We start from the raw sequence: 24,351 nt of genomic DNA on the forward strand, positions 1-24,351 counted from the left end.
TTATTACTGAAAGGCTCTCACTTCTTGGTTATAATTTTTCTTATTGAAATTTCCATATAACAATCTCTTCCTCCTTTCCTACATTATCTTCTTTAAATTACATTTCTTTCAATATCCTATCCATAACAATTAGACAACAAGACACTAGCTACCATTTCTGTAACAGGATAGCTGTTACAAGTTATCTCACAGGTGTTTTCTACATCTGTGTTTACAAGTAGACAGAAAATATAGGAATGACCATATCTGTTGCAGGTTTATTATTGTGGAACAAAATTCCATATTTTCTTAGGCAGTGTAGATGACAGACTCCACATGGTCACAATTATTTAGTTTTTGTGACAAATAAACCCTTAAATACCATACTAAACACAGTTCATATGGCTACAGAATGGGTTTTTCTTACCTACCTTGTTATATGGTCACAATTATTTAGTTTTTGTAGTGAATAAACCCTTAAACATACTACTAAACAAAGTTCATATGACTAAAGAATGGGTTTTCCTTGCCTGCCTTGTTAGTAATAATAACAAGTAATAATAAAAAAATAAAAAATCAGACATCTTTTGTGATAAAAATAATATGCTACTTTCTGTATAGTGATAATGGTTAATTACAATAAAATGGAAATTTTATCTGAACATGTAACTTAAATACAAATTCTGGTACTGGCAGAAATGAAGCTGTGAGGATGGGCTGTAAGTTGTGCTTGGGTAGCTCAGATGGTAGAGCACTTGTCAGGAAATTCGAGTCTTGATCTGGCACACAGTTTTAATCTGCCACAAAGTTTCATATCAGCACACACTCCACTGCAGAGTGATAATCTCAATTTTCATAATAGCAACAGCACATAGGTGCCAGAACTATTGCACAACTAGCTTAACATTTCATGCGACTCAGCAACTGCCAAGAATAATATAAAGAAGAAAAGAAACTGTAGGATCTGTTAGATAAAAATCAGTTTGGCTATAGGAAAGATAAAGGCATTAGAAAGGCTGTTCTGATGTGACACTTCATAATGCAAGCAAGATTGAAGAAAAATCAAGATACACTCATAAGGTCATTTGATATAGAAAAAGAATTTGACAATTCAAAATGCTGCAAGACATTCAAATTCTGGGAAAAATAGGACTAAGCTACAAGGAAAGACAGGTTAATACAATATGTAAAAGAGCCAAGAGGGAACTGTAAGACTGGAGGACCAAGATCAAAGTGCTCAGGTTAAAAAGGGCATAAGACAGGGATGTAATCTTTTGCCCCTATATGCAGAAGAAACAATGACAGAAATAAAAGAAAGATTTAAAAGTGAGACTAAAATTTAGGGTGAAAGGATATCAATGATAAAGTTCACTGATGACATTGCTATCCTCAGTGAAGATGGAGACGAATTACAGAATTTGCTGAATTAATGAACAGTCTAATAAATACAGAATATGGACTGAGAGTAAACCAGGAAAAGGGAAAATATTGAGAAATTGTAGAAATGAGAAAAATGAGAAATTTCACATCAAAATTAGCAAAGTAACTCTAGATGGATGATGCTTGGAGGAAATGCCGTGTGGCTATGGCCTACCGGCGGGTAGACCATTTGCCTGGTGCAAGTCTTTTGAGTTGACACCACTTTGGTGACTTGCTTGTCAATGGGGATGAAAGGAGGATGATAAGGACAACACAACACCCAGTCCTTGAGTGTAGAAAATCTCCGACCCAGCCAGGGATTGAACCCGGGCTGTTTGGTATGACTTTCCGTTGCACTGACCACTCAGCTAGCAGTGGCGGACATGGAGGAAATAAAAAACGACTAACAGAGGCAAAGAGGGCATTCATGATCAAGTGAAGCCTACTACTATCAACCATAGGTCCTAATTTGAGGAAGGAACTTCCAAGAATGTATATTTGCATCTCGGATCTCAATGTTGTGGGGTAGTAAATCATGAACCTTGGGAAAACCATAACTGATGGGAATCAAATCGGCAAAGAACAGAACATGTGGAAAACTCTGACAAGATGAAGGGACAGGATGACAGATAAAGAATGGAATACTCGATTCTGAAATGAAGAGGTTGGCCCAGGGAAGAAATTCATGGTGGGCTGCATCAAACCACCCAGAAGGCAGATGGCTAAAAAAAGCAGTTACTATATATGTTATTTTTGGTATATTAACTTGAGTATGACTTCACTTTGTGATATTGATTGATGATAATTTTCTGGCCAATATCACAAACACTGTATATGTTTAAGGTACTAAGCAACCATAGATAATGTTTTTAGGAGTTTAATTGGAAAGATTGGAAAGGTGCGGAATGTTAACATGATAACATCAAAGAGGAGAAGAACAGGTATCCTTGCATAGCAGTAGAATGATAAGCTAATATCAGGATGAAATCTACATTGGGACTTTATAGTACAGCAACATGATACATTTGTAATGAACAAAAGTAACCTTTGGTCACACTGAATGAAACACAGAGGAGTACATAAAAAAGACAGCAGAAGGGGAAGCTCAGTAATCAGATAAGGATACTAGATAATATAAGAGTACGTTATCTCAAAGTACAGGAATAGAGAGAAGAGTGATGTATAACATTAAACAAGATACTGTACCCTTACATGTAAATGGTGTAATGAATAGGGTACATGTAACAAAGAAAGAGGACCTGCCCCTAAAGGGAAGAGAATGGAGAGATGCAGGAACATTGCCTCTGTGAAAATTTGATGCTGGCAAGGAAAAGGCCCTCTGAGGAAGGTCATGTATCAGATAATTTCTACTGAAGTAGAAACTACAAAATTACAAAAGACAGGGACCTAACTGTCTTGTACTTGCCTAATTCATATACTGATTTAATGAAAGAATGACAGGGACATACGTATCTGATACCTCTGACAGAGGTCATTCACGAAAGGAGTTATGATGTTGATGACTTCCAAAGCCAATGTAGATTCACATAAATCACTTCTAAATTACGACCAAAAAGAGACATACAGTGAGCTAATGGGATGCATATGGACTTATCATGATGGCCAATGTTTTCTGGATCAGGAAATTCTTCCAGGCTCCTGTACTGAAGTGGGACAAATTTGGCACACAAACTCCTTACCTCGAGAGTAGCAACATAAGCGGGTTTATAAGGCTCTAGCTCTAATATATACGGAAATAAAGACATGTAACATTTTTAAGCCCCTACTGTATAGGGTGCCATGCATTTCAGGTGTGTAGTACCGACCTACCCTGCCTTATGAACTTACTTTGTAGGGCAGCCTGCATGTCATGGGATAAAAGGGTTTCCAAGCCCTTGGCATACAGGTTGTGCTGTATGAGAGGTGTGTTGTGGGTGAAGTACCAGCCTGCTTTATCAACCTCTTCTGCAGTGCTAGGGAAGGGTTGAAATAGATAGGAAGACATGGAGAGGGATGGATAAGGTGGGAGGGGCGGGAGGGGATCGGTAGTGAGAGAGTGAACAGAAGGGAATGTACAGAGAGGGGGCAGGAAGAGACGGACAGCAAGAGAGGAGGTGGAGGAAATGGACAGAGTGAGGGGAGGATGAGATGGGCAGTGGGATAAGGAGAGGAGGAGATGGATAGAATGAGGAAAGGAAAGAGGAGACAGGCTGAGAGATGGGAGGAGTAGATGGACAGATAGGGAGGCAGTGAAGTGATAGGCAGAAACGGTGGAGGAGGAGATGGACCAAGAGGTGTGTGCATTATGTGACATACATGTACACAGACCAATCTATGGCGAAAACATCTTGCCCCAAGATGACCAACATAGTGGAGTTTAAAATGCTCAAGCTCTAATGTTTATGAAGATACAGACATGCGTGTTACTAAGCCCCAGCTTTAAAGACCCTCTACAACAGGTGTGTTGTGTGGGAATAGTGTCGACCTGCCTTATCGACCTCCTCTGTTGGGCAGCCCACATGACAGGTTCCTTAAGGGCAATATGGGCAGTCAGATAGTAGATATTTAGCATACATATGTGTATGTATTGCCTCGCCCGACGACACCTCCCCCCCCCCCCCCCCCCCCCCCCCCATCTTCCGGCTTATGGCTTATGACCACTGCTCATCTCACCTACTCCCATCTTTCCACAGGCAACAACCAAGTCTGAGCAGTTGGGTGACTGTGTGCTCAACCATGCATTAATTGCAATTGCAGATATGTGTATAGGCATGTGCAATAAACAACTAGTAGACTTTGGCTTGCTGGCACCTCTGATAGAGGTAATTCATAAAATGAGTTATGATGTCGATGACTTCCAAAGCCAATGTAGATTCACATAAATCACTTCTAAATTACGACCAAAAAGAGACATACAGCGAGCTAATGGGGTGCATATGGACTTATCATGATGGCCAATGTTTTCTTGATGCACCTGATGGTAAAGGGGAAATATTTTTAATAAGTCTACTACTGGCAGAAGTATGATCACAATGATATACTGCACTTGCTATTGTTAGCTCTGATATTACTGGTACACTACTGTATGGAGGAATGACAGCACATTCCACACTACGTATACCATTATATGTACCACACCACGACACATCATGCAATATAAACCAGTCCAGTAGGCGGGCTCATGTGCTAACTGATTGTGTGTTAACAGTCTGGGATGAATGCTCCATGACACATAGAAACACAGCTGGAACACTCAGAACAATGCTGCAAGACATCCATAGTAACAACATCATCACAGGTCGTGCACTAATACTAATGTGTGGGGACTTCCAACAGAAGTTGCCAGTGATCACTTGCTGATGTAATTGCCATCTACTTAAAATATTCACCATTGTGGACACACGTGCACACACTATCATTATGGACAAACGTGAGAGTAGGCCAATGAGACAACTCTGCATACACCTTTGCACAACATCCGTTAGCATCGGAGGAGTGTACTTGCAACCATGAGGGATGGGTGATAGTACCACCTGAGCTATTAGGAAATACATTTTATAAAATTTATAGCTAAAGCATTTATACAGCAGATTGTATATAGGAATTTCCAGGATCTCTTCTCAGACTCCTGGATAAATATCAAGCATATTTGGCACCCAAACAGCGGACTTCTTGAGTATCAGCACTGAGCTAGCCTAGCTCCAATAGGAGTGAAGATACTGCAAAAATGTGTTTTACAACTCCTGCTGTATAGACTGCCCTGCTTGATGGCATGTTGTGCGGGAAGCACATAGCTCTGGCATAATGACATCTTTTGCAGGGCAGGCTACATGACAGAGGCAAGAAACATTCTTCCAGCAGATAGGCATGAATGGGGGAGGACAAGACTGATAATGGATGGGATGAACAGAGAGGGCAGCAGGTGGGGATGGGTGGAGAGAGGGGCAGAAAGAAATGAACAAAGAGAGGGTGGCAGAAAGGGATGAACAGAGAGAGGTGGGAGGAGCGGTTGGAAAAAGGGAGGGGAGCAGGAGGGGGAGAAAGGAGGCAGACAGAGGAGGACAAGATTGCTAATAAGGAGAGAAGGAAGGAGGAAGGAGTATGCATTGGAGGGGGAGAAGATGGATAGGGTGATGTGGGAAGGAAGAGGTGCAAAGAGAGAGGGTAGGAGATAGATAGGGTGGATAGGAGGTGAGAGAGAGGGAGAAGCAGATGAAAAAAGAGGGTGTGTGGGAGGAGGAGTTCAGCAGGGAGAGTAGGAGGACATGATGGACTAACAGAGAAGAGGGAGTAGGAGATGGACTGAGAGATGGGAGAGGAGTTGTAGATGGACAGAAAGAGGAGAGAGAGAAGATGGACAGAGGAAGTAGGGGAAGGAGCTGCACAGGGGAGGGTGGGGCAGCAGGGGATGTACAAAGAAGGTGAGAGGAGTGGATGGGCAAGTGGACGAGAGGAGGAGATGGGCAGAGAAGGTGAGACGTGGAGCATATGGATGTCCATTTGTTCCAGCAGATAGTCTCAGATCACAACCTAAAACTGTCTTTGGATAAAATTAAAGCAATGACATTTCAGACCATAAAAACTCATAGATCAGAATCAGTCTTGAATAAGGGATTCTTGGAACAAGTTAAACATTTTAATTATCCTTGCTGTGACACAACACATATATACAACCATGGCATGAACATAAAAATTAAGAAAATTTACTTCCACATGAAGAATGATTTTAAAAAAAAATTCACAATAAAGCAAGGCAGGCCCAGTTTAAGGACAAAGTGACACAAACGCTGTTTGTGGTGCTGAGATGAGAGGGGTGTCAAAATGGTAAGAGTTCTATAAAAGATGTATCACAATTATTAGCAGCTGCTAGGGTGCAAAGCTGTGAGGGGCACCAGGGGTGCCCAATGGCAAGATATGTGCACAGTCTGTATCACAATTTGTAGTGAAAACTGACATGAGTGGAAGGGTCTGAGGAAGCAGTTGGAGAGGTGTGTGTGTGTGTGTGTGTGTGTGTGTGTGTGTGTGTGTGTGTGTGTGTGTGTGTTTGTGTGTGTGCATCAGAGGGAATTCATTTGTGTTGAAAAGTAATATTGAACAGGCCATGAAATCAGGAAAAAAAACCCTCCTATAGTTTCACAGAACCATAGCTCTACCAAACCTTACTTATGTAAGTGAAGAATGGGTAGCAACATCTCTGGGACTGCCCTTTGGCAGCACTGATTTTGTGGATGGAGACGCTTGCATGTTTGCATGAACGTGAAGGTTATACTGGCTGCAGCATAGCTACTAGCAGCGTCTCCCATGCTGGACAGGTGTCAGTGAATGAACGAGATGAAGCATGTCTCATGATGTCCCATCTCTCCTACATCTACTCCCACAGTCCCTCCTCAATTTCCCTTGCACCCAGCCCAAAGTGCGATCCATGCTGTGTGGTGCCTGGCACATGGATGGATGTGTCATGAATGGACCCTCACTGCAGGCAACCTTCCTGAGTAATTGGCCATGCACCTCATCTGGGTCCTTGGTGTAGGCCTGACATATCCACAATCTTCATGGGATAAAAACAGGGAACATGAAAAACAAAACAAAAACCAGGAGTCTTTATGAGACCAAAGCATCAGGGTTGGAAGCAATGGAAGCTGTTTCCTCAACTGCATCATGACAGCCAAGTCAAAGAAGTGAAAATCATCTGGAAAATTTGGGCCATGTCAAGATCAAATCCCTGTCTGGGCTCAGAGGAGAAAACTTCTCAGAAAACAAAAACAACTGGAGGCCAAGGAATAGCTTCCTAAAGACTGTCTCAGAGTGACAGTGATATACAGAACTCTTCTGCCTTCAAGCTAGGCAACAAGAAAACAGGGGAGTCTAAAACTCACACTTCTCAAGATAATCAGTTACAAAAAAAGTTGAACCAAAAATAGCTAAACAGATTTATAGCATTGCAGTCTCAGTTTTTAGAATGGCAGTTATTCAACCATTACAAAAATCACCTCACAGAGCAGGAGCTAGTTCAGATGGGTCTCTTTAGGAAGACTGTGCAGGATACAAGTCCAGGACTCAAATTCATGAGGGTCTATTTGGACAAAGATGCTCTAACCTTGAGGAGAGAGGACTGGCTGAAGGAAATGATGCCTAAGATATCTCCATAGGGGGGATGAAACCGCTGGTCAAGACAGCAGCTGAACTCTTCAGGACCACAAAGATATCAGTTTGGGTACCAAAAGTTCTTAAGGATGCTTCTCCAAAGACACTATTCAAGAAAGTATGGGTATAGAACCACAAGGCCTCATCAATGGGAAAATCATATCTGAGAGCCAAATCCTCGTGAAAGTCAGTGAAGAATCCCTGAGGGCAGTGTGAGAATTAGGCCTGAAACTTTATTTACGGTTCTTGTCAGTTACATCAGGATAATTAAAATGTAGGAAGCGGCCATTGCAGCAAACTGGTGGCTGCAAGTGATGCAGACAAACATCCAACACAGTAAGGGGGCAACTGCTGCCCTGAGCCATCTTCTGGGGAAACTTTGTGGCACAGCAGATGGATGCCTCCCATCTGTTACATTTTTCTGTTCTCATAAACAACCAATTCTTTTCACTAATTTTTATCTTATTTTCAACACATTTACATGTTGACACGTAACACTTACTTAAAAATCGCAAAATCCTATTTAGACATAATTTGACTTAAATTTGTTATATGGATTCTCATTTCAAGAGTCTGATTCCATTAATGTAATTAGTTTTCATTAGTGCACTTTTAAGTAAAAGTTACAATTAATTTAAGTTAGCACTACAGTTCACTATTTGCAAAAAATCTATAAGCTAATACTTATATTTGAGAAAGGTGATCTACACCATTTGAAACTTAAGCAACCTCAGTTACCTGTAAAGTTGTTAAATTATCTAAAACTAATTATCTTGTGTGGTAATTTACATCAAAGTTCGTAGACAGTACCACTTTCCATTTCAGGTTTCATTATAACCATTGTTCGATCCAGAACTATGCATATATTTGTTACTTTAATTTTTCGGTACAATATGACAAATGGCATTAATTGAGTAACTCACTAATTAATAATTTCATATAACTGACTGTAATTTGAAATATGGTGCTCATTCATATACACAATTTGTGCCTACAAATTTTTCTAAATTTGTAATCATCCAACATTTTCTGTAACCCAGATTTTTTAAAATTTCTTTTAGTTCATCAAACACAGTATAAGCCAACCTAGCAATATTTCGAAGCATAATGCAGCCTATTCTTAAACTAACAGTTTGTTATTATGTTCACCTGCACGTAGTTGGATGTCAGCCAAAATTGCCACTTTGTGATTTGAAAGCTTATAAGTAACTTTTATGTTGGAGATACTCTCTTTGTTGGTGCATGCCACGATTACATAGGTACAGTATTCAGAATCTTGAATATTAACTCAATGTTTAGCCAATTTAGCTTTAATACTTGTTACAGTCTTTTGTTTATTTAGAATTCATGAGTGAAGCTAGTTTGCCTGAAAACTGTGCTAATTACAAAACATCAGTAATTATAGTTTTCATTGTCAGTGATTGTTTGTAAACACCCAGATGAAGTAGATGAAAAAGGCAAGTAAATAACAATAGCATTTATACACCAAATGACAAAATCATGGTAGCTGCTCTTGCACCCATTTGGTTTCAGAGTAAACAGTTTACTTAGTAAAAAGATTGTTACTAAAATATAATCCATTAGATAGCAAACTAGACAGCATAATTCAATAGAAATTGCTGCTGTATCTAAAAGTTGTATTTCAAATGAATCTTCTACCACTATTTGGTTACTCAGAAATACAAATCTTTGATTGTAATGTATGGAAATCTAATAAACAAATAACTAACATTAGTTCTAATTATTGTTAAATTTATATAAAGTGTGTTGGAAGCCATTTAAGTCAATCTTTATGTAAATTACATGTCTGGGAACTGTACTCTATCTCCTGGGGTGGTCATGAATTTGAAGTTTGTAAATGCCATGTATTGATAATTATTATATAAATAGCTGGCAATGTATGCCAAAGAGTAAACAAATGCATTATGTTGCAATGTATGCCTTGATGAATATTCCATGTACATTCGAGATTGTGTGTCTGAACTTTTCTATTCTGGTTGACTTCTTCTGTTCTTGAACTTAAAGAGGAAAGAATGATTATCTGAGGTTCATCTTGCTGTAACAGTCTATGTAAGTCATAAACAAAACCAAAAATATAGTTGTTCATGACTTCAAACTTGTGTAATGTACATAATTATTTGCAAACCTAAACCTTGAGTAAACCTAAACTTTGAGTAGACATGGCCTCAATGAAACACTGACAATTGTTAGGTGCCATACAAGAAAATAATTGATAATTTTCTTTCACCTCATCTTTGAGACATTCCACTGGTTAGGACACTAATCTTTCTTTCAGATTCCATGAGCTACATGGTGGCTAAGAATAATTCAATATATTTCACTTTCAGATTTACTCAAGGTTGCGAGATTGAGTACAGAGCTAGTTTGCTGATTGCTGATCAATGTTGAGTTAATAGTAATGTTGGGTTATTAATCACTGAGAGACAGGGTGCATAATTACCTAACAGAACTGTAAGCATAGTATTATTAGAGGTATTTCTCTTTTGTTTTGACATCACTTTATTAAAAGCTATCAAAGCATATTCACAGTTTCAAGTCAAAGTGCTTAGGGAGTTAACTCTCATTCACATTACAAAACTAATTTCAAAGACAATATATAATTAATTAATAATTCGTACACCCAGTCTCTGGCAGAGAAAGAATTACTACTATTAATATTCAAATAATAATTATTACTATATTCTTTTTTATTATTTTTATTAATTGCTATTATATTACACTAGCATCAGTAGTAGTGTTCTGCATATAATTGACTTTTCAAAGATAATCCTTATCACTACAGAGTTTCTTTTTGTGGATACAAACATTGTTTATTTTTTTCATTTAAACAGCTCAGTTCATATACACCAACAGCTGATTGCACTGAACACCGATTCCTGATGCTGACATCAAAATTAGAATCCTGAGACCTAATTTTATTGTTGTTATTGATTAAATGTATGTATAAAAACACATAGTGAATTGTAATTAATGAATAAAATGTTTCCGTTACATGTATTATACACATTGGAATGACAACAAGCTGACTTAGAATCTGAATTAGTGATTGCAGACCCACACTGTTCTTTACATCCAAGACAGACTGTGAGGTAAGGACTCGAACGCAAATGACCAGGTTTCTAATTGAAGCTAGTCAGTAGTACCTGGGCCCATACAATTAATAACAAACTTTACACATAGCTGCCTTCTACCACTTTGATTGAAACTATTAGTGTAGAAAGTGTTATTTATTTATTGTCTGATTTTTGTGTGTGACGCTATTTACATCAGTTAGCACAATGGTTAGACCGAGTACAAGACATAATCATTTGGAATTCGAAAATTATAAAACTGATGACCAGGTGGAGAATATTCCTGGGTCGTTGGCAGGAGGGACTATAGTGAATGAAACTGAACAAACTACAATCCCACCTGACAGTGTACAATCAAAGACTGATATTTATCAACAGAATTTACAATCACTGGGGGAACAAGACTGTTTGTCTGGCGGTTGAAATCAGCTGCCAGAGAGCAGCGAAAAGTGAAGAAACACAGGCGCAGCTAGCAAATTCAAGCAATAAGCTTGCATTGCTGTTCCAGAAATTGGAAATAATAGAACAACAAAGAGAAAGAGAGCATGAGGATGATATCCAACGGCAAAATGAGTTTTTTGAAAAGGTCGAGACTAACATAACCGCTAAAGTGGCCCTGAGATGTTAGTCAAACGCAAACAAGCGTTAGTTCAAAAGTTTAATCCTGCTCTAGATGATAGGGATCATAGTATATTAGAACATGTTAATAACAAAACAGAAAAGGTAGAATCAGATGTATCTGAAGTTAAGAAAAGTTTGAAAGATTTATCAAACAAAGTAAATAATTTGGCCAGAGAAGTATCCCAGGTCAAAGAGTTACAGGAATCTTTCAATGCCTTACAGGAGATTTCGTCGCCGTTCTAAGCAGACAGTTTATAAAACGATCGAGAACATCGAGTTTGCCACAACAGCTGGGGACAAGAAGAACCGCACACCAGTTAAGAGTGTTGCTGCTACTGCACTTGTTGATGGACCTTGTGTTTTCTGTGGTTGTAGACTGAATTTTAGTATTGACATTAATGATACCTTCGATCATGGTAATGGTTGGCTCACTGTAGCCATTGTACGTGGAGGTACTGGAGTTCCTAACGTACCCGGACTTGAAAGTTTTGTTGATAGAGACATTATTGCTTATCGTACCTACCATATGGCAGAACTTGCTAATAAAGACTTTGGTAAATCTGCTTCTATGTCGCCTTCTGCATTGTCTTCGTATACTCGTAATAAGAGCTGCAGTAGTTCATTTAATGTACAGAAGGGTGGAAATAATGTGTCAAATCAGGACATGTACAGAAATTCACCAGCAAATAATGTGACTGTTAGTCCATACGCAGTGAATGCATGTAGAAATAATCCGATAGATGTGCACAATAATGTATCCACTCTTGCTAAAGGAAATAGGGATAGTCATTGTTGAAACACAGACACATTCAGATGTTTTCTGAAGAAAAGTAATGTTTGTACTGGGAATGTAATGTAATGTAAGTAGTAAAATACCTTAGTGATTATGTGATAAATATCATTGGTAGTTTGTGGTTTTATAATAGGGAATTGCATTAATAAGACTTTCAGCCTTAAGGGTGACCCTGACACAGAAACAAAGTAGAATTAGCAAGAAATAACTGCACTGAAAATATAACTAAGAGAAAGATTTCATTTTTATTTGTATATAGTAGGAGAAGAATTTCTTTTGCATTTTTTTGATTAACTAATTTTAATAAGTAGGGAGAATGGTGCAATTTAATAATATGACCAAGTACTTAGAGGAGTGCATATAATGTATCAAAGCATAGTCCTGATGGTTGACTGATTTCTTGGAGTGTGATTGTTAACAGGCATGTTTTAATTATATAAGAACACTGTTGAGATCTAAGTAACAGTTTTGTTTGCTCCAGCAGTAACCTTCAGCCATGTAATTGCATGTGTCCAGGGGCACTATTGAGAATTAAAGGAATATATGTTCTTGTGTAGAGGAAGTAGCAGCATGACATAAAATTTAAAGCCATGGTGTATAAGGAATGATGCGAGCGTAAGCATGAATTGCGCACATGCAATTGAGACCAGGTTTTTCGGCAAATGGTTCCTCACTTAAAATTTTAAATAGTTAAAAGTGTGGATCTGTGATAAGTGATGAATAACACATGTGTAACTGCCTGAGGATTGGTAGTCCACATGGCCAAAGGTCTACTTCCAGCACGAAAGGTTAAGGGAAGTCTATGACATAAAATGAGTGTTTGATGCCTCTTGTTTATAATTTCTTTAATTTTTCTGACAAGCAGTTTTTTCCCAATGTTGGTAACATGCAATCCATGTAATGTGTGGAATCAGATTCCAATATTGTTAACATTTATGAGGTCTACATTTCTTAAATGTTTGCAAAGTAATGAAATTTGTTGGTTGGCATTGATTCAAAATGGCTCTGAGCACTATGGGACTTAACTTCTGAGGTCATCAGTCCCCTAGAACTTAGAACTACTCAAAACCTAACTAACCTAAAGACATCACACACATCCATATCTGAGGCAGAATTCGAACCTGCGATCGTAGCGGTCGTGCGGTTCCAGACTGTAGTGCCTACAGCCGCTCGGCCACCCCGGCCGGCGTTGGCATTGATTATTTCTTTATTTACGCATGACTAAGATGGTAAGTCATGCCGATGTGGGATGTTCAGCACTACAACATTTGTGTGTGTTAACTGTCCTAAACAGCTTTTTAGTTCTTGTTTTGCTTTGTGAGTTTCGTTTTTGCACACGTCATTTGACCCACCAAATAGCACAACAAAATCTTCAGAGGATAAGCCAGGAACATTTGTGGATCATACATGCTTGCAAACTTCTGACATAGAAGGACCAGGCTTTATGTAAGTGATTGTTTGTACACTGGACAGACCGTTCAGAAGGCAAGAAAATCTATGACCATGACTGTCTGCCATCACTACTACTTTTCTTCATTTAGGTTTTTCTGCATGTTTAGAAGGGCATCCGACATTATAGCCAAAGAATTTTGTGTCAGTACTGGACAAACATTTGATATTTAAGTCATGCAAGTGTTCAGGTCTTTCTGACTCATTTTCTTTCATAGCTGTAATTGAGCTCTTAGGCATTCTTTAGGATGTATCACTTCGCATGCACAATGTTTCTTATCTTGCATGGTTGATTGCACACTGAATCTGCTAGTAAACACAATATTAGGTTCATACAATAAACTTCGTTGAGAATGTGGCACTTTGTTTTCCACTTTGCCTGGAATTTCGAGGTTATTGTGAGGCAAGTTTGCTGTCGGTTTACACTTTCTGGATGTAAATTGTTTTAGTTCACTCATCAGAATATTAATGATTAGATGCAGACTACTTACACAATCATTACCTTCCTGATTTCATCACTACAATTAGTGCACACGCTGTTTTTATCAGTATAATTTTCACTTTTTTTCACATGAACACTATGTATATCAACACTAGCTGCCATCTTATATCTTAATAATGAAAGAAAAAACTTCAACACCAAGAAAGCTAGAAATGCAGGAGCATTAATATAGAAGGAGTTGCATCACTAGTGACAGGGATGACTGTGCCAGAATTCAATGAACAACATTTATCAAACATTTTCAAAAAGTATTCATTCATTCATTCATTCATTACATACTTAAACAGTACATTGAATATAGGACTAGTCAAAATTGCGAAAGAAATGCACACACACACACACACACACACACACACACACACACACACACAGAGAGGGAGAGAGAGAGAGAGAGAGAGAGAGCATGACAAAATTAATTACAGATAACAATCATAAATTACAAGTGACAAATATAGCAATTTGAATTTAACCATTATTACATAATCATTGTTTACAAGGGTATTTTTTGTAATTTAAAAATTCTTTTACAGAGTAAAAACATTTTTCCACTAGAAATGACTTAAGATTATGTTAAAAAAAAAATATGTTGCTGCAATTTTAAATCACTGGGTAGGCTGTTATATAGCTGAACTGTTATCTGTGATACACTTTTTTGGTACAGTGCTGTTCTACACTGTGATATGTGGATATTATTTTTGTTTCTTGTGTTGTCCCTGTGTATATGCTTATTTTGTTGAAGATGTCCAGCTTGGTATAAAAGATACTCATTTGCGAACAGGATACACTCATACATGTAAAGGCTTGGTAGGCTCATTATTTTCATCAAGATGAAATGTGGTCTACATGTTTCCAGTTTTATGAGGTTGCAGATAGCCCTGATTGCTCTTTTCTGCATCCTAAAGATCTTTATGCTGGTGGCTGAATTTCCCCAGAAGATTAGCCCATATCGAAGTAGTGCATGGAAGTACACATAATACGCCTGAATAACTATTGACTTGCTCACACTTTTACTTAACACACGCAGAGCATAACAAGCTTTTGAAAGTTTTTTCTCAAGTTCTTTTATATGACAGTCCCATTTTAAATTATCTTGTACCCACAGGCCTAGACCCTTAGTGTCAGTAGCCGAGTTCAGTAACATATTTTCAAGGTATGGCACTGTAACAAATTTTTGCAAATGTGGAGAAGAGCGGAAATTCATAAAGACAGTTTTTTCTTTATTTATTATTATTTTATTTTTTTGAAACCAGCTAGTAATTTGGGACATTACAGTATCTATTGCTACTTCCAATGAGATTTTGTCAGCAGCTGTTATTAACATGCTGGTGTCATCAGCAAAGAAGATTAGTTTTCCCAATTTAATAAAGTCATTTATATCATCAATGTAAAGGAGGAACATTAGAGGTCCTAGGACAGAACCTTGTGGCACTCTGTACTTTATTTTTGATTTACTGGAGACATGTGTTGTTGTGATAATATTTCCTTGTGCTGAAATGTCATCATGCCTTAAAACCACCACTTGCTGCCTGTTTTCTAGGTAAGATCTTATCCACTGATTTGGGATTCCTTGGACACCTTTTTGATCTAATTTGTGAATGAGGAAGTCATGGTCAATTATGTCGAAAGCTTTCGAAAGGTCCAGAAAGATACCAGTAGCATCTTTTCTGTCATCCAGTGCTTTAAGCACAGCTTCTTTGAACTCATACATTGCTGTTGTTGTAGACTTTGATTTATTGAATCCATGTTGATTTGCTGAGAGTAATGAATTATTTGTAATGTAGCTTAGTAGTCTATTGTAGAAAATTTTCTCAAATATTTTGGAGAAAACACTGAGTTGGGATACTGGATGATAATTATTTACATTTTCAGAGTCCCGTTTTTTGAACAGTGGAGTTACTTTAGCTGTTTTTAGGCTATTGGGAAAGATTCCAGTTGATAAGAAGTTGTGTAATATATATATATATGTATCAGAGGTTTTAATACATTATCAGACGACTTTTTAAAGACATAGTCTGGCACACCATCCAGTCCCCATGAATATTTGTTTTTGAGTGACCTTATTATTTGTTTCACCTTTTTTTCCATGACTGTTTGAAGGAACATAGACTTAACACTAGCATTTAAATAATTTGGTAGGTATGTAGGTCCATTGACATACTGATTTTCGATTTCCTGCTTTGCTATATTAGTAAAATACATGTTAAAATTTTCAGCTACCTCTTATGGAAATTTTACTTTCAATTTCATGTTATGCACTGATACAACCATTTGTGTTTTGCTTCTGTGTTTATGTCTTATGTATTAGTGATCAGTTAGACCTGAAATGATTTTCAACCACTCCCTTTTTTTTTTTTATCTGTACCTTATAGATAGGGAACAAGAAACAGTGAACTGCTAAAATCATAATGAGTTTCCATGACAACATTTTGTATGATGAAAGGGGAGAACAAATTAAACAATTTGAAACCATAGTTATGATGTCTCGGTACATAAAAAAAAAATAGTTTTACAAACTTTTAAACGCAACTACACATACCTGTACATGTTCATAACCATTCCAGGAGAACAGTACCCACACTGTGTGCCATTGAAAGCAGCAAGTGTCTTCTGAATTGGATTATACCCAATTCTTCTATTACCAATTCCTTCAATTGTTGTTATCTTACAGTTGTGGCATGAAAATACTGGTATCAAACACTGTAAAACAACGATAAAATTAAAATTTTTGGTGACAGAAAAGTAATATTTAATTGTTCAACAAAATACCCAGAAACAAGCTAAAAGATTTCAGAGAGAGGCCCAAGTAAACAATTATTGCCATATAAAGTGTACTCAGGAAATCCATATACACTTGCTAATGGTTGTTGCTGGGTATCAAGAAACATTATTCCCTACTACAAGCACTACATGACGTACTATTACTTCAGTGATGATATTACAAATATCATTTTTAGGCAACAAATGAAAATGTATTAGCTGTTTGACATATGATGTGCCTGCTCTCTCTTCTGCATGTACTGGAATTCATACAGACTTTTATTATTACATTGCTGGGCTGGTAAATGTATTCCAGTTCTTTGACCATCAAATTTCCCCACCAATCCTAAATGTTTGAAAATGTACCAGGACTGTGTATTGACGATGTGAAGATTGCTTGCATGATTGTGAGTGCTTGTTTGAACAACTATATGGCAAGAAAATGAAAATAATGTTACATTAAATGCATTTTGCTTGTTTTTCTCTTTCCCTGTCAATTAAAAATGGTATTTTTATTTGCAGACCCATGTCCAGTGGCAACAGCTGTTGCTTGTGGCCTCTCCATTACCCCTTTGATTCTGGCTATATACATTTGGAGCACCATAAACAAACTATAAGATATTTTTTGTTCAGCTAGTGTATTAATGTAAGTAGTTGTTAATAGTATGGTCTTTTTATATAGGAGACTTACAGAATTGACTGCAAATGACTCCACTTTCTGGCTGACAGGATGTTTTCTTGTCATCATAACAATACATGAGCCACAGCCTCCTTCATGGCACATTGCTTTAGTTCCTTTGAGGTTGACATAATTTCTTATGTAAGTGTTCAGTGAAGTGCCCACAGGAACTGTGTTATCCACTGTAAGATGAAATTATGATTTCAGTTTCTGGTTTCTTCCACATGGATATAGTGTTTAAAAATCAGCAGTTCATACAAAAACATGTCTGGATAATAATAACAATAATAAATGTTACAGTAAATCATCTGTTACAGCACATAAAAACCCTCATTGAATTACAAATGGTGGAAGGCATTAAGGTCACAACCCACCACATAGTTGAGACACTAAGTAGTCATTACAAGATAAAATACACTGAAATTGTTGGTGTGGCCAAGAGTAAAGTTGGTAGAAAATGTAAACAAGCCACTGAGCATAATGTGCTCTGTGTCAATGAATGTTACACAAATCATGACCTCTTGACCCATTCCCCCTCCAATAACAGCTTATCTGAAGAAAACAAATGTCAGGAATGTAGTGACATGCTTAGACCCTACCTGAGATGTGGGTGCAGAGTTGTAAGGTGTGCCACAGAAGTAGGTAGATGCAGCTAGAAGTTCAACAACCATCAGATGCCACCATTCACAGATGCAGGTGCAGCCTCTGGTCATGCACTCTCCCAGCTGGTTGACAGCTTTTACAGACAGGCCAGGGCAGCTGTAACTCAGTTATGTGTTTATCTCTGCATATGTGTTGTTGGACTGTTATTGTGAGTTACTCTGTGGCTAGTGTACCCATTATAATAAATTGTTTTCTAGACTTAAAGTTTGTTGTGTCAGTCATCTCGCGTGATGTTCTCTTGTGGGACTAGAATGCATTGACAAGAGGACAGGATAATGTGTAGGAAATAACTTACTATGACTGGTATACTAGCCACAGTGTCTCACAATAATAGGTTGATAACACATATGCAGAGGTAAACATATAACTGAGCTAGAACTGGCAGAGCCAGATACCAAAAGCTATTGGCTAGCAGGCAGTATGAGTGGATGAGAGGCTGTAAACACATTTACAAGTGGTGGCCTCTGACAGTTGTCGAACCTCTAGTTGGATTTGCTGACTTCTGTGGCATGCCTTATGATTCCATGATGCCATGTCTGATTTTTGGGTATGGATCTATGTAAGTCATCACAACTTTCCCCACTCGGGTGGAGGGGGGGAGGGGGGCGGAGCAGTGAGAGTTGCTGATCCATAGGGCGAGTTGGGGTTGGCTGCAGTGTGAAGATGGTGTCTTCCTCCTTGGAAGCCCCTGAGCAAACTGCAGTTACCAGAGACTGGGGATTTGGGCAAAAGTGGTCAGTGTGAGGAGATCCCCACTGCCCCCACCATCAGAAGATAAGATGACAAATCTGGTCACAGGCAGCATAAATCAGAATCCATGTTAATTTCCAGCTACTGTGTGGAAGGTGGAGGCAACATTGTTGCAGGCTAGGGTTGTTCCTGTGATATCAAACTGGTGAGGGGTATACACTCTGGTTGGAGCACCACCGGAGCTGCTGCCAGAGGCTGTGAAGGTGTAAGCTCTTTGGGCAAAGGCACTGTCATAGGTGGAAGAGGAGGCTGGAAACTTCACAGGTAGGTGGTGCCCAGTGACTGGGATAGCTGGGAAGATGGTTGTGTGGCCGGGACGGGACGGGCATGCTCACCCACATGTGGAGCTGATTTTGATGGTTCTGGAGCTTGTAGTCCTCTGTCCTAAGGTTTTAGATGTGGCAGCTGTTGTGGGGTATGATGACTGACAGCATGCAGTGGGGACGCTAACCAAAAACCATGTGCCAAAACTGCCATCCCTGGCATAAAAACCGGTGCACCAGAAGGCAATGGTGGGTGAGATCCAGGACAGAGGAGACATATCAATGTCCTTGAATGGCACCCATGGGAAGCTCTACTGAGCTATGGGAACCAATAGTATCTGTCTTGTAGGCCATCATAAAAAAATTAATACATATTCGGTGGATAAGTCTTTCCGATATTTCTTTGTCTGGGTCTTAATGGTGCGAACCATGTGAGGGGTATGGAGGATCACGTACTGAAAACCTGAAATTATGTGAATGACAATCAGCCAGACAACATTCAGAAGTGGACTCGAAAAATCAACTGAGATGCTTTCCCCCCCAGAGCTGTGTTGCTGGAGGCCATAGAGAGAATGATGACCCAGGAGCCACTCCTTGACTAGCACACTAGGGCATGCAGCAACCAAGAATTCCAGCTCTCAGTCAACACAAGACTAGTAATCATTCTGTGAGCCAAGGCTTTGGTGCAGAAATCACCCCAGTAACCCTCACGTAACAGCTTAACCGCTGTAAAATCTCTCACCTTAAACTCTTGGGAACAAGCACTGAGGGAGCTGCACCATCCATGGAGATGAAACACACATCATCTAAGAATGAGAGACAAAATAGTCACAAAGTGGATTGGAGGAGCCATATGGAGGACAAGACCCTGTTGGATGAGGCAGACTTATATGCCTGAAGAAGTGGTTGACCACTTTCAGCTTAGTGACTCAGGCACTAGTATCAAAACAACATCTACTGCTTGTTGGATGGAGGCATTATAGTGAAAACACACAAGCTCCTCCCAATCAAACTCAGGATCCAGAGGAAAGGCATCAACATTGGTGTGGTGTCCTGTGGAGTGAAAATGAAAGCCATAGTTGTAATTTAGAGGAACAAAGCCCACAGCTGCAATGTGTGGGCCGCCTTATCAGGGACCAGGCAGGCAGACCAAATATGAAATTAAGGGCTGGTGTTCCATAATTAGTTGGAATTTGGTGCCATACAAGGAAATGTGGATTTGATGAATATATATTCAATGGTCGAAGCTTCCTTCTTCTCCTGAAAGTTCTGGACCTAAGTGAACTCTGAGTTTTACATGCAAATGACAGCAACTGCCTTGAGCTGTCTGCTTTCCAATGGTGGAGGAACACCCCCACGCCATACTGCAAGGCATCCACAGCCAACACCAAAGGTAGCTAGACACAATGTCAACAGGAGACAGTGCTTCAGCATGGTGAAGGCCTCATCACACATTGGAGACTAGACGAAAGGGACACCTTGTAGAAGGAGCTGGTGTGGGTGCAAGATGATGGATTCCCAGGGAATGAAATGGTGGAAATAGATTATTTTACCTAAATAATCCTACAGTTCACACAATGACAAGGCATGCAGCAGGTCCACAATTCCCCTAACAATACTCTCATGGGTTGGACATTCTACCGCAAGATTTTGTAGCCCAAATACTCGAGAGACAGTTGGAAAAATTTTGCAATGTAGAAGCATGGATCAGAGTTTTTCAAAGGGTGCCTGGAGATTGTGCAGGTGGTACCTCATAGTACATCCAGGTAGTTGAAGCTGTGCCAAATATTGGACATGACTGTTCTCAATAGCGTTGAAAAACTGCAGGGGCTCTTTCAGGCACCAAATCAACCACTGGTATTGGTAAAGGACAAATACTGTGTGATGAGCATGAAATGCTTGGACTCATCATACAGGAGTAACTGGCTATATGGTTCAGGAGTTTGGAGAAAAATTGACTTCTTGCTAAGTATGTAAACAGTTTGTTAGCATGAGGCAATGGGTATGTGTCAGCCACAGACTGTGAATTCATGGTGGTCTTAACATTGCTGCATAGGAGCAATTTATCAGCGGCTTTCTAAATGATGGCAACAGGTGTGCCCCATTCACTGGGGGAAATTGGAACTACAAACCTGAGAGAGGTGAGCCAGTCCAGCTCCCCCTTGTCTTGGGAGCAGAGAACCAGGGGAATCTGCGTAGCATGAAAAAAAATGTAGGATGAAGTAACTGCTTCAAGGTTACATGGGCTTGAAAGGCTGTGGTGCACCTAGGCTTTCCACAAAGATATCCTGAAATTCCGAGCATAGAGATTTCAAAGACTGAAAAGAGACTTCAGCAGATACCAACTGTATAGAGTCCATGACTGAAATGCCAAAGGCATGAAAGGCATCAAACACAAAAGGGTTTACTAAACTAGTTTCATGGATGACAATAAAGGTAATAGGTGGAGTCAAAGATTTATAGGTGTCTTCCACTGAGAACTGGCCAAGCAAGGGTATTTGCTGTTTATCATATCCCCTGAGGTGCCTGTTTACTGGTGACATCAGTGAATAGCCAAGGTCAGAATATGTTTGGGCATTAGGCAGGGAAACTGCATTGCCAGTGTCTACCCACAGGCACAGCTGTTGTGAGAGAACCAAAACCTCAATAAAAAGATTTTTGGAATCATGATCGGGAAATGACCCTGACAAAAACATTTCCTGAGTATCCATATCCATAGTCTCTTGTGCTGTGTTCTGTGCAGTTGATTGGCAGATTACTGCAATGTGACCCTTTTCCCAATACTTATGACAGATGGCCCAATGCTGGGGACTTTCTGATATGTCATCATTGGTGTAACATAACGCACATGACTGCAACAGGGAACAGTGTCTGGAACACTGTATACGAGGTGCTATCCAAAATTTTCGGGACTGGTACTGCCATCTGTTGAAAACCTTATCTTTGGATTAATGGTCACCATCACCCTCGAAGTAGTTCTCATCTGCATGTACACACTGGTCCCAGCACTTCTGCCACTGGTCAAAAGTTTTCTGGAAGTCCTGTTCTTTGAGGGTGTGTATCACCGCCAGCAATGCTTCTTGAATCCTCTCTAGAGTGTTGAACTGACGGCATATCAACTTGAGTTTCAGTTTTGGCAACAGTGTGAAGTTTCAAGGTGCCAAATCTGGTGAGTATAGTGGGTGGGGTACAACCGCCATGTTATTTTTTGCCAAAAAAGCCCTGGTGAGCAAGGACATGTGACAGGGCATGTTGTCGTGATGCAGCAGCCAGTTCCCTTGAGGCCAAAGTTCAGGCCGTCGTTGCTGCATGTTTTCACGGAGACACCGCAAAACATCATTGTAGTACTCTGAATTCACTGTTTGGTTGGGTGGGATGAATTCTTTGTGCACAATTCCCTTGATATCAAAGAAAATGATGATCATGCTCTTGACTTTGCTCTTCACCTGTCTTGCTGTTTTGGGTCTTGGAGAGCCCGGGCTCTTCCACTGGGATGATTGTTGCTTTGTCTCTGGGTCATAACCATTTGTTTAAGTTTCGAGAACATACCTTCACTGAGGAGTCAAGCAGTATATTGCTCCCTCCTATGTGTATCTCGTGAAGAGACCATGAGGATAAAATCAGAGAGATTAGAGCTCACACAGAGGCATACCGACAATCTTTCTTTCCACGAACAATATGAGACTGGAACAGAAGGGAGAACTAATAAGAGGTACTCAAGGTACCCTCCGCCACACACCGTCAGGTGGCTTGCGGAGTGTGGATGTAGATGTAGCTGTAGATCCAGCTCTAGTCGCTGGCAATAATCTGTGCCGAGAAGGTTGGATCATCAGATGCGGTCTGATAAAGGTCTGTGCACACTTCTGTTCGTGTCTCCATACATAAAATCGCCACACATCAAACACAGAGTATTACGGAAGTCACTGTGGACGCGCAACATGTCCTCGCAGCTGAATGCCACTCTCCTCACTGTCTCATCAGATATGCAGCTCTCGTCACCTAGCGGTGCAAAGATCTACCACTCCTACTTTCCAGATGGCAGCACCAGTCCCAAAAATTTTGGATTCCACCTCGTATGTACTGTGTGGGGTCCGCCAGATTGGCCAGCTTGCACCGCACTGATGTTGTCCTCCACAGATGCAATTTATGCAGCCAGGCCACACTGTACCACTGCAACACTTCAACAGGCTTCCAGTTGCTGACCAGCAGCTTGTGATACCTCTTACAACTGGAAAAAGACAAAATATCTTTCAGGGAAGAGTTATATGATTGGAGAGCACGTTACCAGACTTTCTTATCCATGGCAGAGCAGATGATAACACTGTGAATTATAAGATCTGCATATAATTCTTTTGAGTTGTCTGTGGCAAAATGGCCTTTGTGACTAAGTAAGGGAGGGTTGCAGCCCAGGTTCAATAAGACTGAAGGGACTGGTTTTTGCACTGATGAAAAAAAAATTATTTGCAAACGACCATGACATGCATGCAGCAATGATAATATGAAGACAACAGTGAACATAAAGTGTCAAATGACAATGAGGAAGATTTCTACAATGGGGCCTACTGTGGCAACACCTGATAGCAGGTTTGATAAATCCATGACAAAAATAGTGAATGACATACATCTGCATCTGTAATGTGGAAGGCATGAAACTGCTATGTTGGGTAGTGTTTGGACACCTCTCAGATTCTGCTGTCTCACTAAATGGTGGAAATTGAGGAGGAAACAGAGCTGGAGATGAATTTTTGGTGAGCAATGTTGCAAAACCTCTTACATGACCATGATGAAACCCTTCTGTTACTGCATAAACATTTGAATCAGAGACTCCAAGACACAACAAAATGTGAAAAGCAACTGCACAATGAAAAACATGCAAAGATATGACACTATTCTTCACCAATATGTTCTAATCTCACAGAAGAACACCACTTACTGACTGACACAGCAAATTTGATTAAAGATAGAAAACAAATTATTATAATGGGTACTCTAGCCATGGAGTGGCTCACAATAACAGTCTGGTAAAACATATGCAGAAATAAACATGTAACTGTGATAGAGCCAGCCAGGCCCATCTCTACGAGCTGTTGACCGGCTGACTGAGTGCATGGATGAGAGGTGCACATCGATGAATGGTGACCTTTGATGGTTGGTGAACTTCTAGCTGCATCTACCAGCTTCTGTAGCTTACCTTATGCTGCACACCTTACCTCGGGTGTGGCTTTATGTGTGTCACTAGA

At 39.6% G+C, this 24,351-nt stretch overlaps 1 protein-coding gene across 1 annotated transcript in view; it reads right to left on the bottom strand.

Annotated features, from left to right (window-relative positions):
- The window catches only part of LOC126419511 (xanthine dehydrogenase/oxidase-like), a gene marked incomplete at its 5' end in the record, with an annotated part of 297,321 nt that extends 274,739 nt beyond the window's left edge, over positions 1-22,582 (bottom strand). The window contains 3 exon segments of the mRNA XM_050086701.1: positions 16,536-16,696; positions 17,448-17,605; positions 22,558-22,582. Of these exon segments, the coding sequence (XP_049942658.1) occupies positions 16,536-16,696; positions 17,448-17,605; positions 22,558-22,582 (344 nt within the window).
- Between the last annotated feature and the right edge of the window lie 1,769 nt (positions 22,583-24,351).

Source organism: Schistocerca serialis, chromosome 9 (genome assembly GCF_023864345.2).
Source record: "Schistocerca serialis cubense isolate TAMUIC-IGC-003099 chromosome 9, iqSchSeri2.2, whole genome shotgun sequence".
Classification (NCBI taxonomy): domain Eukaryota; kingdom Metazoa; phylum Arthropoda; class Insecta; order Orthoptera; family Acrididae; genus Schistocerca; species Schistocerca serialis.